This window comes from Cricetulus griseus (assembly GCF_003668045.3).
Source record: "Cricetulus griseus strain 17A/GY chromosome 1 unlocalized genomic scaffold, alternate assembly CriGri-PICRH-1.0 chr1_1, whole genome shotgun sequence".
NCBI classification, from domain to species: domain Eukaryota; kingdom Metazoa; phylum Chordata; class Mammalia; order Rodentia; family Cricetidae; genus Cricetulus; species Cricetulus griseus.
In genome coordinates this window covers 22,475,774-22,487,907 of record NW_023276807.1, presented here as the reverse complement: position 1 = coordinate 22,487,907, position 12,134 = coordinate 22,475,774, and the positions used below count along the sequence as shown (strand labels likewise).

Sequence of the window (12,134 nt, the reverse complement as noted above, 5' to 3'; positions counted from 1 at the left end):
CGCACTCGGCACAACTCCGGGGCCGGCAGAGCGCGGCTGGACCGGGTCCAGATTCCCGCCGACTTCAACCAGAGTGACCCACCGCTCCAGCCCGACCCTCTGCACTGCCCGGAGTTCCAGACTGCCCAGAATCTGCGCCGACCCGCACGCCCAGATCCCCGCAACGCTCCGGGCCGGATGGAGAGGGTGCCTGCCGCTGCTCCCTGACAGCTGACGCCGCCGTCGTCCGAGCTGCACACCGAGGTCCCCCCCACCCCGAGGCTAGTCCTTGCTGGGAGGGGTGCCCGAGACGCCAGGGAGCGCGCACCATGAAGTCGGCACTGTGCAGCCGCTTCTTCATCCTCCTGCCCTGGATCCTGATCGTCATCATCATGCTGGACGTGGATCCCCGCAGGCCCGCGCCCCAACTCACTTCGCGCCCCTACTTCTCGCCCCACACAGTGGGCTGCGGGGGCTCCCGAGTCCCGCTCCGACGGAGCAGCCTAGGGCGTGACGCTGCCGAGAAGCGCAACGAGTCTCGGCCTCGGCTGCAGCCGGAGCCGCGGTTGCCCACCATCTATGCCATCACGCCCACCTACAGCCGCCCGGTGCAGAAAGCCGAGCTGACCCGCCTGGCCAACACGTTCCGCCAGGTGGCGCAGCTGCACTGGATCCTGGTGGAGGATCGAGCCACACGCAGCGAGCTGGTGAGCAGCTTCCTAGCGCGGGCCGGGCTGCCCAACACGCACCTGCACGTGCCCACGCCGCGGCGCTACAAGCGACCGTGGCTGCCGCGCGCCACCGAACAGCGCAACGCCGGCCTCGCCTGGCTGCGCCAAAGGCACCAGCACCAGAGCGCGCAGCCCGGCGTGCTCTTCTTCGCCGACGACGACAACACCTACAGTCTGGAGCTCTTCCAGGAGGTAGTGGCCCGGCCCCCTCTAAGGGACAGGGGCGGTGGGGCTCCGGGGGGGGGGGCGTATCCCCTTGGTGCTGTGTGCACTTTTAAGTTCTCTCTCAGTCCCTCGCGCACACATCCCGGATTCAGCGTGCAGCAGCTACGGATGGGCAGTCCCCAGCCTCTTCCTCTGGTTGTCGTGGGTGGAGAAAGGGTGTTGAGGCGACTTGTGTGGTCCAGGGTGGGAAGAGTCTGCCTTGGCATTTCTTGCCCTCTCTAAGACTGGGCTCCGTGAATAGCACAGGTGATTTGCCCAACTGGATGGAGCCCAAACCTGGAGCTGGGTTAATCAGTGCCTACAGGTGATTGCGAATGGAGAAGCACGCAGACGGGTTACTAACTCAGTTTAGGGACCAATCTCTTCAGGCACAGCCAGCCCCCTGGTGTTAAGTTAGTCCTTGGTGCAAACGCTGACATATATTGGGGGGGGGGCACCCCTTCCATCTTTTCCTAACGCTTTGGCAAGTGAGCTGGAATTGTTCTGCCTATCCTTAAGGCTTTCACTGCCCAAGGCATCATCCGGATGGCCTGCCTGACCCCTTTTCTAGACCGTTCTCTGAGACCTCTCTGGCTTGGAGTTGGTTAGGCCACTCTTGTTTGGAGGGAAGACTATCTTGTGTTCTCTGAGATCGATCCAGAGCACCTCCCCCCACCTGCTACTGAAGTGACCAGTGTTCCCTGGAAGGCCACCTGTGTTTGCACAGCAGCAGCAGCAGGGTCGTAAAGCAGGTGGCCTTTCTTAAGGCTGATCTTCTATGGTAATGCTGTGGGTCTGTGAAGGAGATTGGGTTAGCCGTTTTCTGTTTTTTGTTTGTTTGTTTGTTTGTTTTTGTTTTTATTCCCTGCACTTAGTTACAGCTGAATGAAATCTTGATTTCTTTGCCCCGTGGGACTTTAATTCTCCACCTGAAATTCCTTTGCATTCATCCTCCTAAAGACTCCCCCAGCTCCTCCATTCCCCCAGGAAACTGGACGTTCAGGAAATACTGAATTCATAACACAACCTGTGTGTCCAGCAGTCGAATACCCTAAGCATTCCCACCACCATGCTGTCCCCCAATGTCAGGTTGCTTTCTTGGCCTTGGGACCCTTCCTGTTTAGTTTTTATCTATGCGGTTTTCAAATATCTGCTTTTTAAAAGTTTGTTGCCACCTTCATTTCCACCCTCTCCTTGAATATAAGAAGAGTAATTGTTCTCCATCCTACCATTCCACGGGATTTGCTTTTCATGTTTCCCCAGAGAAATAAGCTTGGTTCAGTGTATAGTGTGGCTTTTATTATACCCACGATTAGAGTTACCAAATGATTGTTTTAAAGTTGGGCTTTTATTTTAAAATGGAGTTGTTTGCTTGTTCTTTCCTCTAAAAGGAGGGCTTGTGCTTTGAAGCAAAGACCCTTTAACTCTGAATATAAGCCAAGTCTTCTTTATTGTCCAACTCTGAAGTTGCTTTACCTATGATGTGTGGTCTTGTTTAAGAAAAATAGTGCACATTGCTGTCAGTTGACATTTGAGGGAGCTAAACTGGAAAAGGGGGGGGGGACAAATGCCTTTATCCCAGTGTTCAGCCTGTTGGCACGAGGTGCTAGAGGGGTAGAGAAGTTGGCACACACGGGCCAGGAAACAATCAGATACAGTCTTCCTTTGAGACTTCCCCCACTGAAAAGAGGGCTTGTGTGGAGGGTATTAAAGAGCAGAAGAAAAATCGGTGGATTTTTTTTTTCCATTGGTCTGTGGTTGGTCAGTGACAAGAGGAAAAGAACCAAGAAGGAAGGAAAAAAAGTATTGGCAAAGAGAAAATCATTATTTTAAAAATCAAGTGAAACTTTTAAGACAGTAACATTTCATACAATTAGAAATAGTGTTTTACTCAGAATAAATATTTTCAGACCATGTATAACTTGTTATGGATAGATGTATGGCAGGTGTATTTTTTTCAGTGTATTTTTTTTTTCAGGACACACTATCTCCTGAACCTCTGTCTCAGACAGCAGTTTATGGTACCCACCTTTCCCCAGACTGCCCCAGTCCCCCACATACATACACATATAACACACATATATGTACTTTTCTTTGTTACTAATGTGAGTTACGTATTTTGTTTTCCTATTGCAATCCTTTTTCCTTCCATGACACTCAACTTGATTAGTGAGGTTTTTGCATCCTCTTGTGTATTTTCTAGAATTTGACTTTTATTTTCCTTTAAGCTCTTGGTTTGGTTGGTGGGGTGACTCACTCTGCATCCCTTCTGGAATTAATGATTCTATGTGGACTACAGTCTAGACACTGTTCCCTTGGAGAAAATACCAAAGCCTATGAACTACTCAGCACTGTAGCTTCTCAGGGGAAGAGGGGAGGGAGGCTTCAGAACTCAGGCCTGTATCTCAACACATGCACAAATTCGTTTTTAAGTAATTCATAGCATGTAAGGAAAGAATGTCCCAAGTCAGGCTTCATCTTTTTTTTTTTTTTTTTTTTGTTCATAGAGCTTCTAATCTCCACGGTTGGTGGAAAAAAATAAAAGATAAAAGGAGCAAAATGAACCAGGTACAAATTAGCTCACTAAGTATTGGCTGCAGATGAAGGAAAGTAAAGAATGAAAGGCCTCCAAATTAAATTAAAGACGCAACAGGCAATCTGCATTCAATTATTCCTCCCTGGTAACTGGAATACTATAAGTTTGGTTTTTTGTTTTTTGTTTTTTTTAACACCTGTATGGCTAATTTTCAGCTTTCTGTTTCAACTGAACCATGATGCCAGGGAAGGAATATTTGCACTGAACGATCTTGTGTGAACAGCCAAATCCATCTGCAAATGAAGCTGACTGTGAGCCATAGCCTCAGAAGCTGCCTAACCAAGGAGGGAGTGGGGGGGGGACTTTGCTGGTTTCAAACTCCTCAACTACTACTGGTCTCCCTGCGGACATCAGTGGGTTCTGTTTTGCACGATGGGTCACTGGTAATCCTGCCTGCCTGTCTACATTGATCAAGCTTTCTGGGAAAGCTTATTTGCAAAGGATTTAGGCTGCTTTAATGAAAGCCACAAGTACAGATAAATGGGACTTTATATCTGGTCATATTTTCAATAGCACTATCGATCAGGTGTCTGTTCTTCGAGGCTTTCCCAAGCTTAAAGTGATGCTTTTCAGCTGACAGTGGTTTCACCTTTGGAGATGAACTGAATTGAAAGGTTAAAACAAAAATAGCACTTTCAAGCAACAAAACAAAAACTTTTAAAAACATTAACTTTAATGAGACAAGGCAGGAAGACAAAACCAAGTAAGAGATTCAAGAGGCAGGCAGGTGAGTGAGTTAATGAGTTAATGGAAGGAGTTTTTGGAAAGCATGGACTAAAGGGTAAAGAGGCCCCAGGTTGGGATTTCTTTCTGCATGCCGTTAACTTATTCGTGGGCTGGGCAGAGAAAGCAGTAGTATTTCATTCCATGGCCTTGCTGCTTTTCTAAAGCAGTTCTGTGTTCTCCTTTCTGCAGGCTGCTTGCTGGAACCATAACCCAAAAGACATTTGGGTTTACCATGCTTGGCAGCCCCTCCCAATAGGAGCTAAGAGCATCCTGAGAGGAGGCCTGATTTTCTCTTTCTTTCACCCTGACCTAGTTGCCTAGCTTAGGGGAACTCTTCATGAAAATCCAGCAGCTTCTCATAGATGTAGCCTAGAAAGACTGCCCAGAGCATACCCCTTGAATGTCTTCCCCTCTGAGAGTGTGGTAATAGGCTATAAAACGTGATTTTCTTTTTTTATTATTATTTTTTTTTTAGTGACTGCAAAACTGCAGCCAGTTTTTTTTTGTTGTTGTTGTTGTTGTTGTTGTTGTTCAATGTTATATCTATAGGCTTTCTGTATGCTCTTTGGATATGGTTCTGCTTTGATAGTTTTCCTCAGAGACCGGTGGCCTCTATATGGATTTGGAGGTTTTAATGGACCAGAAATAACAATTTAGCTTTAAAAGGCATTGCCGACCTGCCTCTACCCATTGTGTTCTGCTTTCATTCTTCTCTCAGCCCACTTTTCACTGATGGGTCTCTCATGAATAGGCATGAAGACCTGCCCAGAGTATCATTTGGTGTGACGGATGTGTATCTTCGAAACATTTAGGTTGTTGCTTGCAGCTTCTTGGAAACCAGAGGAGGTGGCTGCATTTTCCCCTGTCTGTTCCACTTGCCTCTAAATTACAAGCTGGTAAATTCTCTCTTGTGTGCACAGTAATAGAATAGTAATTGCGTTTAAGACATGCTGAAAAACCCAATAGAACAAAAGTTGACGGTCTCATTTAGCCACTGCAGGTGGTGTTCAAGGTGTGTGTGTGTGTCACAGTCCCAGCGTTCAGTACTGCCAAGTCATAGCGATTGGAATCTTTCGGACTCTAGGGTATTTTGCAGGCTGATAAGGAAGCACATTATTGTATGTTTGATTCACAGGGCTATCGAAGCATGAAATTTAGGTTTTGTATGGTTCTCAGATTCTCTCCTAAAACATAAGTAAAAATGTTACAGCAGCCCATCGAAGGCTTTTCCAATTTGCAGAAGCAAAACGATAATTGTTTTTTCAGTAGTGCTTGCTATTTTTTATACAGTTTTAAATAAATGTCAACAATATTCTCTAGACCATTGTGGAAAACCACAACCAACAAAATGCAGTGTTGTGGAGCCCATTCTCCATCAGTGCACCTACACCACAACTCCTGCACCTAATGCTGGGGGAACATGGCTGAAGAGGGAGGCAGAAGAAAGATTGTTAGAGCCAGAGGAACCAGGAGTTAGCTGTGAGACTGTGTCTCCTAGAAATGTCAGAAGCCACACCCATGATCAGGGGATGGCTCTCAAGAGCTGGTTCTGTCCTTCCACCAGGGCTCAAAGTCAGGTTGCCAGCATTGGCTAGAAGCACCTTAACTCACTGTGCCATCATCTCATTGACCCCATCCTTGGAGTTTTACTTACAGTAACTCAGGCTCACCATGCCTGCTGAGATAGCTATTGGCACCCTCTCCGCCTGTCTATTTAAATAGGAGCTCGGTCTTTTGATGAGTAAAAGGAAATTTAAACTAATGCAATTTCACTATGAATCAGTGTTTTCCACCACTTGTTATATATAAACAGTGTTTTCATTCTTAATGAAAGTACCCAAAGTACCTTGAGAAGGTTGTATATAGGTGGTCGATGCAGAGACAAGAATAGGAATCCAATTACCCTGGTCTAGCCTAAACCACTGGTTACCCAGAAGCTCCTATTTAGTATGCACAGTTGTGTGAAACATGACAGGGAAGTAAAGAAAGCATAGAGTCAACAGAGTCTCCCCCATGTTTGATCCTCCTTCTTGACTATCAACTCTTTTGAACGATATGGTGCAGTACTGGGGACTAAATTCAGGTCCTCATTCATCCCAGACAGGTATTTTACCCCTGAGCTCTAACTCCAGCCCTGCTTTGCCCCTCCTTTTCACTGTTTATTTTAAATTGACAAGAATTACAAACATGTGTACAACATGGTGTCTTGCTATAGCATATACTTTAGAAAGACTACAGGAGGTAAACTAGCAGTCACCTCAGTAGTCTCTATAGTGGCAATGTTTAATATACCGTGTAATTTTAAAGTATATAATGTCATTATCTGTACTCACCATGCTACGCTTTTATGCTCTGAATTTTCTCAACTAAATGAAATGTCATCGGCCTCAGCCAACAAACCCCAAGCTCCCACTACCCTTCCCATCTGATCTTAGAACAATTTCATATTCGCCCTCACTGCCTCTAACTTATGGACCATTTGATATTAGAGTTTTTTTTTTTTCAAGTCAGTTGAAAATTGCTATGTTAGTATATAAACCGTAGTCATAATTTCTGAAATCATGTGTTCTTGTGAATAGTTCTAAGATGAGCAGTTTACCAAATGGGTTATCTCCTGAACTTACAGGTCAGTGTGAGATTTGTCTCCAAAACAACAAAGAAAAACCATGATAGATGACACCTGAGGTTATCCTCTGGTCTAAACACACACACACACACACACACACACACACACACACACACACACACACACACACACATATTTCTGAAGAGAAATAGTAAGGTGTGTACATACCAAGAAGTTGATCTCCTGGGTTTCTGTCTTACCAGGACTGACAACATTGGATGCAAGAACATTTCAGGGCATAGGGCTGGGTAATAATTGAATTGTTTTAAGTAGGAAAGTTGGTTTCCTGCTGGCCCAGGAGAGGACATGGAACCTGAGCTGGATATGTAGGCAGCAAATACCTGCTCCTGTCCCCTCATGGGGCACACAGATGTACTTGTAGGAACTTTCAGTGTGCGTCATCATGTACCTGGTGGCCTGCTGTGAGCTGCTGATGGCCAGCGTGGTCAGAGCCACCTACTTGCTGGTAAGTTTGTTCATGTTTTTCTGGAATTAGGACTATCCCTGGATTAAAAGAAAAATTAATGAACCACTAGTTGAGTCTTCTTGTATGAAAGAAAAGCCATAACCTCAGAGATGGCTCTTCTGAAAGGAGAAATTGTGTTCTCCACCAATGTCAGATTGTTTGGTCCCTCCCACAAATAACAAACTCAGTAGTTTTTCTCCTTTCTTTTTAAATATCAATCTCCTCCGTTAATAGAAAAAAGGAATTTAAATACTGTGTTTAGTCCATTTGAACTGAAGACTATTATTGTCCCTTCGGCTCTAATTGTAGGGACACATCCAGAAAACTGAGTTGGTATGCAGTTCTGTCACTGTGCAAATGTCACAGAGGGAACTAAAATGGGCTTTTATGTTACAGACCTCTTGATATACATCAAGGACACAGGGAGCATGAGCTCATCCAGCACAAGGCAGTATATTTTCCCACCTTCTTTTGAGTGAACTTCATTTTAACACAAAACTAAAAAAATACAGTAAATATACAACCAGTAATGAAGGCATTTACTACCATTGACAGGGATGCAAAATTGCAAGCGCTGTTACAGTAATGTACTGTTATAGCACCGGCTGTATGGTGTGGCCATTTAAGCCTGTAATACCACAAACACCTGAGGAACACATAGTGGACACTGATGGTCGACAGAGATTTTTCAGCCCTGTTATAATCTCATGGGACCTCATCATAAATAGTATCTGTGGTTGACTGAATTGTATCTTCATCTCTCTAATGAAAACCAAGAGTGTTAAATGTTGGTCATTCACCATGTTTTGAGACTCATCATCTAAGCAAGTTATGTCTAAGCATTAATAGTGTAGCATTCTACAGATTCTATGTAACTGACCTTAAGCATCACCACAGTCCGCTGGCATTTGAAGTCAGTTTGCCTTCTTTGCCACATGACACATAGGACTATAGTGTCTACTGTAACACTAGGCACTATACCCAGGGAAGACTCTTACTGAGTGTGTGTCTGGACAAAATGTGCCACCCTGTGTGTGTTGGGAGAAATGCAAGTGTCCTTAGTGGAGTTGTTAGTGGAATGAGCAGTTGAGGAAGCGACAATTATCTGAGAACTGAAGCATGAAGGACCTTGTAGGTGATGGCACAGGGAAGAGGAGCTGTCTAGAGATGGATCCACACTGGGGAACCTGAGGAAATAAGATGTGGAGTATTCAGAGGCCTGGAAGATACACCAGCAGTGTCCAGGGCTGGCATGATGGAGGATTAGGAACCATGCCTCCATCTCCTGCATGTCCAGATGTGGTCCTTCTCTTTGGGATGAGATTTAACATCTATACCCAAACCTGTCCTGCAAAGATGTCTTCTGTTAGTCAGTGTTTGCAAGTGATATTTAAACCATGTCCATTATATTCTTTTTCCTGGAAACTGCCACATTTTTGTGTAAATCTGCAACTTGAAAATATACAGAGTGCAGAAGGCATGATTTGCTTTTTATTTAGCTTTTGTTTTGCATCTTGTTTTAGAATGCCTACTAGGAAAATGAACTTTTCCAACAGAGCTTGTGTAAGAGAGTAAATTAATAAATAAGTATATATTGTCATGTCAATATTTATTTAATATTGGATCTTGATATGTAGCCCAGGCTGGACTTGAATTCTATCTTCCTGCCTGGTCTCCCAAGTGCTGGGATTCCTGGTATAAGCCTCTGCACCCAGCTGATAGTCTAATATTTGTATATCCAATAGTACCAAGAAAGCAGCAATCCACTACTAACATTACCTGAAATAATGAGATAAGTGTATTATGGCTGCTTCTCCAGCTAAAATACAAAGGTAGGATTTTCTTTTATTTACTTCTGTAACCCCAGTGTTCAGAGCAGTACTAGCATGTAGCAAATGCTCATTAAATATTTACTGAATGAATTATAGGAGACTTAGAAGCTGAAAGAATTTATTACCACAGAAGAAATTTGATACCAGGAAAAAAAAAAAAAGCCTGCACCCAAAATGGCATTCAGGTAATAGTTTCGAAGTCTGTGTTAAGATTGAATTGAATCCCTTCACTAGCAACTTAAGAACTTTCATGCTACAAAGGTTCTATGAATATTCATGTGTTAGGAAGGCATCCATGTTAATAGTCATGAAAGGGGAAGGTTTCAATGTTTCTCAGAGCCAGTAGAGAGTTGGGCTTCCACACCTGCAAGGCTGGATGTAAATAGGGAGCACAGGTAGGCTTTGGGGAGCACACAGCCCCTGGTTCAAGTCCAGCTTCACTACTTAGTGGTTGCATTGTGTCAGTGAGGGCTCAGCCTCAGGAGACAGCTGTGAATGAAGAGCACACAAGCTGTAAATATCAGTCCTTCCCATCCTTCCCCTGTGGGGGAGTCATTGAAGAGGAAGCCAGAAACACACTGTGTCCACGGGTTATGTGTTTCCAAGCACCAACTTCTGATACCTGAGCTGTGCTTCTAAATGCCTTGTGAAAGGAGGAGACAGAGGCACTTGGCTTTCCCAGGTTAGTCTAGACCCAAGTGGAACTGCATCAGCTGGCCTATTAATTACACACTTGGGTGGTACCAGAATAAATAGAAGGACACAAGGCTTGTCTTCAAAGGATGCTGGGAAGAAATGAGATGTGGGATAATTTCTTACTTGCTATAAAATAGCATCAACTGGGAGAGGAAAGGATTTATTCCTTCTTACATCCAGGGAAGTCCATCATCCGGGGAAGTCAGGGCAGGAGCTCAAGGCAGGAACCCGGAAATAGGAACCGACGCAGAGACCAAGGAGGAGCACTGTCTTTTGGCTTGCTCCCCATGGCTTGTTCAACCTGCTTTCTTATGCACATCAGAACTCTGACTCTGAGCTGGTACCAACCACATGGACTTGGACTTCCCACATCAATCCCCAATCAAGAAAATGTACCATAGGCTTGTCCACAGGCCAGTCTGGTGGGAACAGTGTCTCGATTGAGGTTCCCTCTTCCAAAATGACTCTAGCTTGTGTCAAGTTGATGCAAAACTATCCATCACAGACTGTGAAGAGACATTTGGGTTGAGAAGTGAAGGAAGGGTGTTCTTGGTTGGGTTGGGAAGGCTGAGGAAACTTCAGTCGAGAGAAAGACAAGACAGTCACTTGCAGAAATAGGATGCTCAGCTTCCTTTTGTTTCTGTGTAGTCTTGACACATGGTATGGACACTCACCAAATGATAGATTGCTAATGGCTGGCCTAGGTGATCGAATTAAAGAATGGTGTCATATAAAGTGGGAAGGAAATTTCTAACCCACCTGATTAGAATCAGTTATTTGATGCTTAAAGCCATTTTCTGGGATATTGAGTGTTCACTTTCTACCCCTATGAGAAGAAGTGTTAAGATTCCCAATGGCTAGCTTTGCCTCAGCCTCTCTTCACCAAGACCTTAACCAGGACACTCAACCTCTGGTCTCCCACAGAGCTTTCTGAGAAGCAGGATTGGGTAGTAACTTGCTCCCCGTTTCCAAATGACATCTTACAACTTCTCTCCTGCACAAATGAAGATGAGGGTGGCAGAAGCTGACAGAAAAGGGCTTGTCCACGAGTCTCCTGGTGGCCACCAGGCCTATGAATGCAAGGGACTGCCTCTCTCTCTCCCTCTCTCTCTCATCCCTGTGTTCCTAAAGTCTCTGTGGCAAGCATATGGCCACTGATGTAGTCCTCAATGTTTTCTGCTAGCAAGAATTTCTAAAAGGATTTTTATAAAATCACATATCCCCTAGCATCTGCCTTAAAAAGCATGTAAAATAGTTGTAAAAGATGTGATCTCCAGGGTAATATACTGATATTTGTTCATGAAACTTGTATTTAGAGCCTTCAACACTGTAACAGTGTGATACTCCAAACATTCATTTAGTAAACATAGCTTTAGTACAATTTGGAGGGTTTTTTCATTTTTTTCTTTTTTCTTTTTATTTATTTATCTATTTTTTGTGGTGCTAAGGGTCCAATCCAGTAGAAGTTATGTTTCTTTTAGTCAGCCTCCTTGACATAAAGTTACATAGAAAAATTAAATCCTAGAGTTTCTTTTTTATTATTTTTTTATTTTAGAGGCACTCATATTTACATATCTATACCCCTCATTCCCTTGCCCTCCTGTCCTCCCATGTTCCCCACCAACCCCCCCAACCCATCCCCCAACTCCTCCCCAGGGATAGTGAGACCCTCCACTAGGGACCTTCAAAGTCCGTCATATCATTTGGGGAAGGGCCTAGGCCCTCCTTGCTGTATCTGGGCTGCAATAGTATCCTTCCATAGCGAATGGGCTCTCAAAGTCCATTTGTGCTCTAGGGTTAAAGACTGGCTCCACTGTTAGAGGTCCCATAGACTGTCTTGGCCTCCTAGCTGGCACCCACATTCAGAGGACTTGGTTCAGTCCAATGCTGTATCCTAGAGTTTCTTAATTCTTCAGCTTTACACCAAAATTCACACACTGTGACCTCTGTACAGTGATGTATTGATGGCTGTATCTCCTTCAATTGGATTGAATGAATAATTAGAAACTTCTTGTCTCCCTGAAGGATTTATTACCCATTCATTAAAGACATCGACTTTCTTAATAAAGACAGCAATATTTCTAATTACCTTTGGTGCCCAAGAAGTTGTTATCACAAGAGACATTGCATTTAGTGGAATTCAGGATGGATGAGAATGGTGCCCCACAGTGGATCGGGGAGGGGCACAGTCTACCCAAATTCAGTGGGTCAGCCTGGGGCAAGCCCTGAGGTACACTGAGGGCTGGGAGTTTGTTTACTCCCTTCCTGGTGCCTGAGT

The 12,134-nt window shown here is 44.6% G+C and overlaps 1 protein-coding gene across 1 annotated transcript in view; it reads left to right on the top strand.

The window, feature by feature from the left end:
* The first annotated feature begins 308 nt into the window (after positions 1-308).
* The window catches only part of B3gat2 (beta-1,3-glucuronyltransferase 2), a 71,956-nt gene continuing 60,130 nt past the window's right edge, over positions 309-12,134 (top strand). The window contains exon 1 of the mRNA XM_027392809.2: positions 309-902. Within this exon, the coding sequence (XP_027248610.1) occupies positions 309-902 (594 nt within the window). The remainder of the gene's footprint in view (positions 903-12,134) is intronic.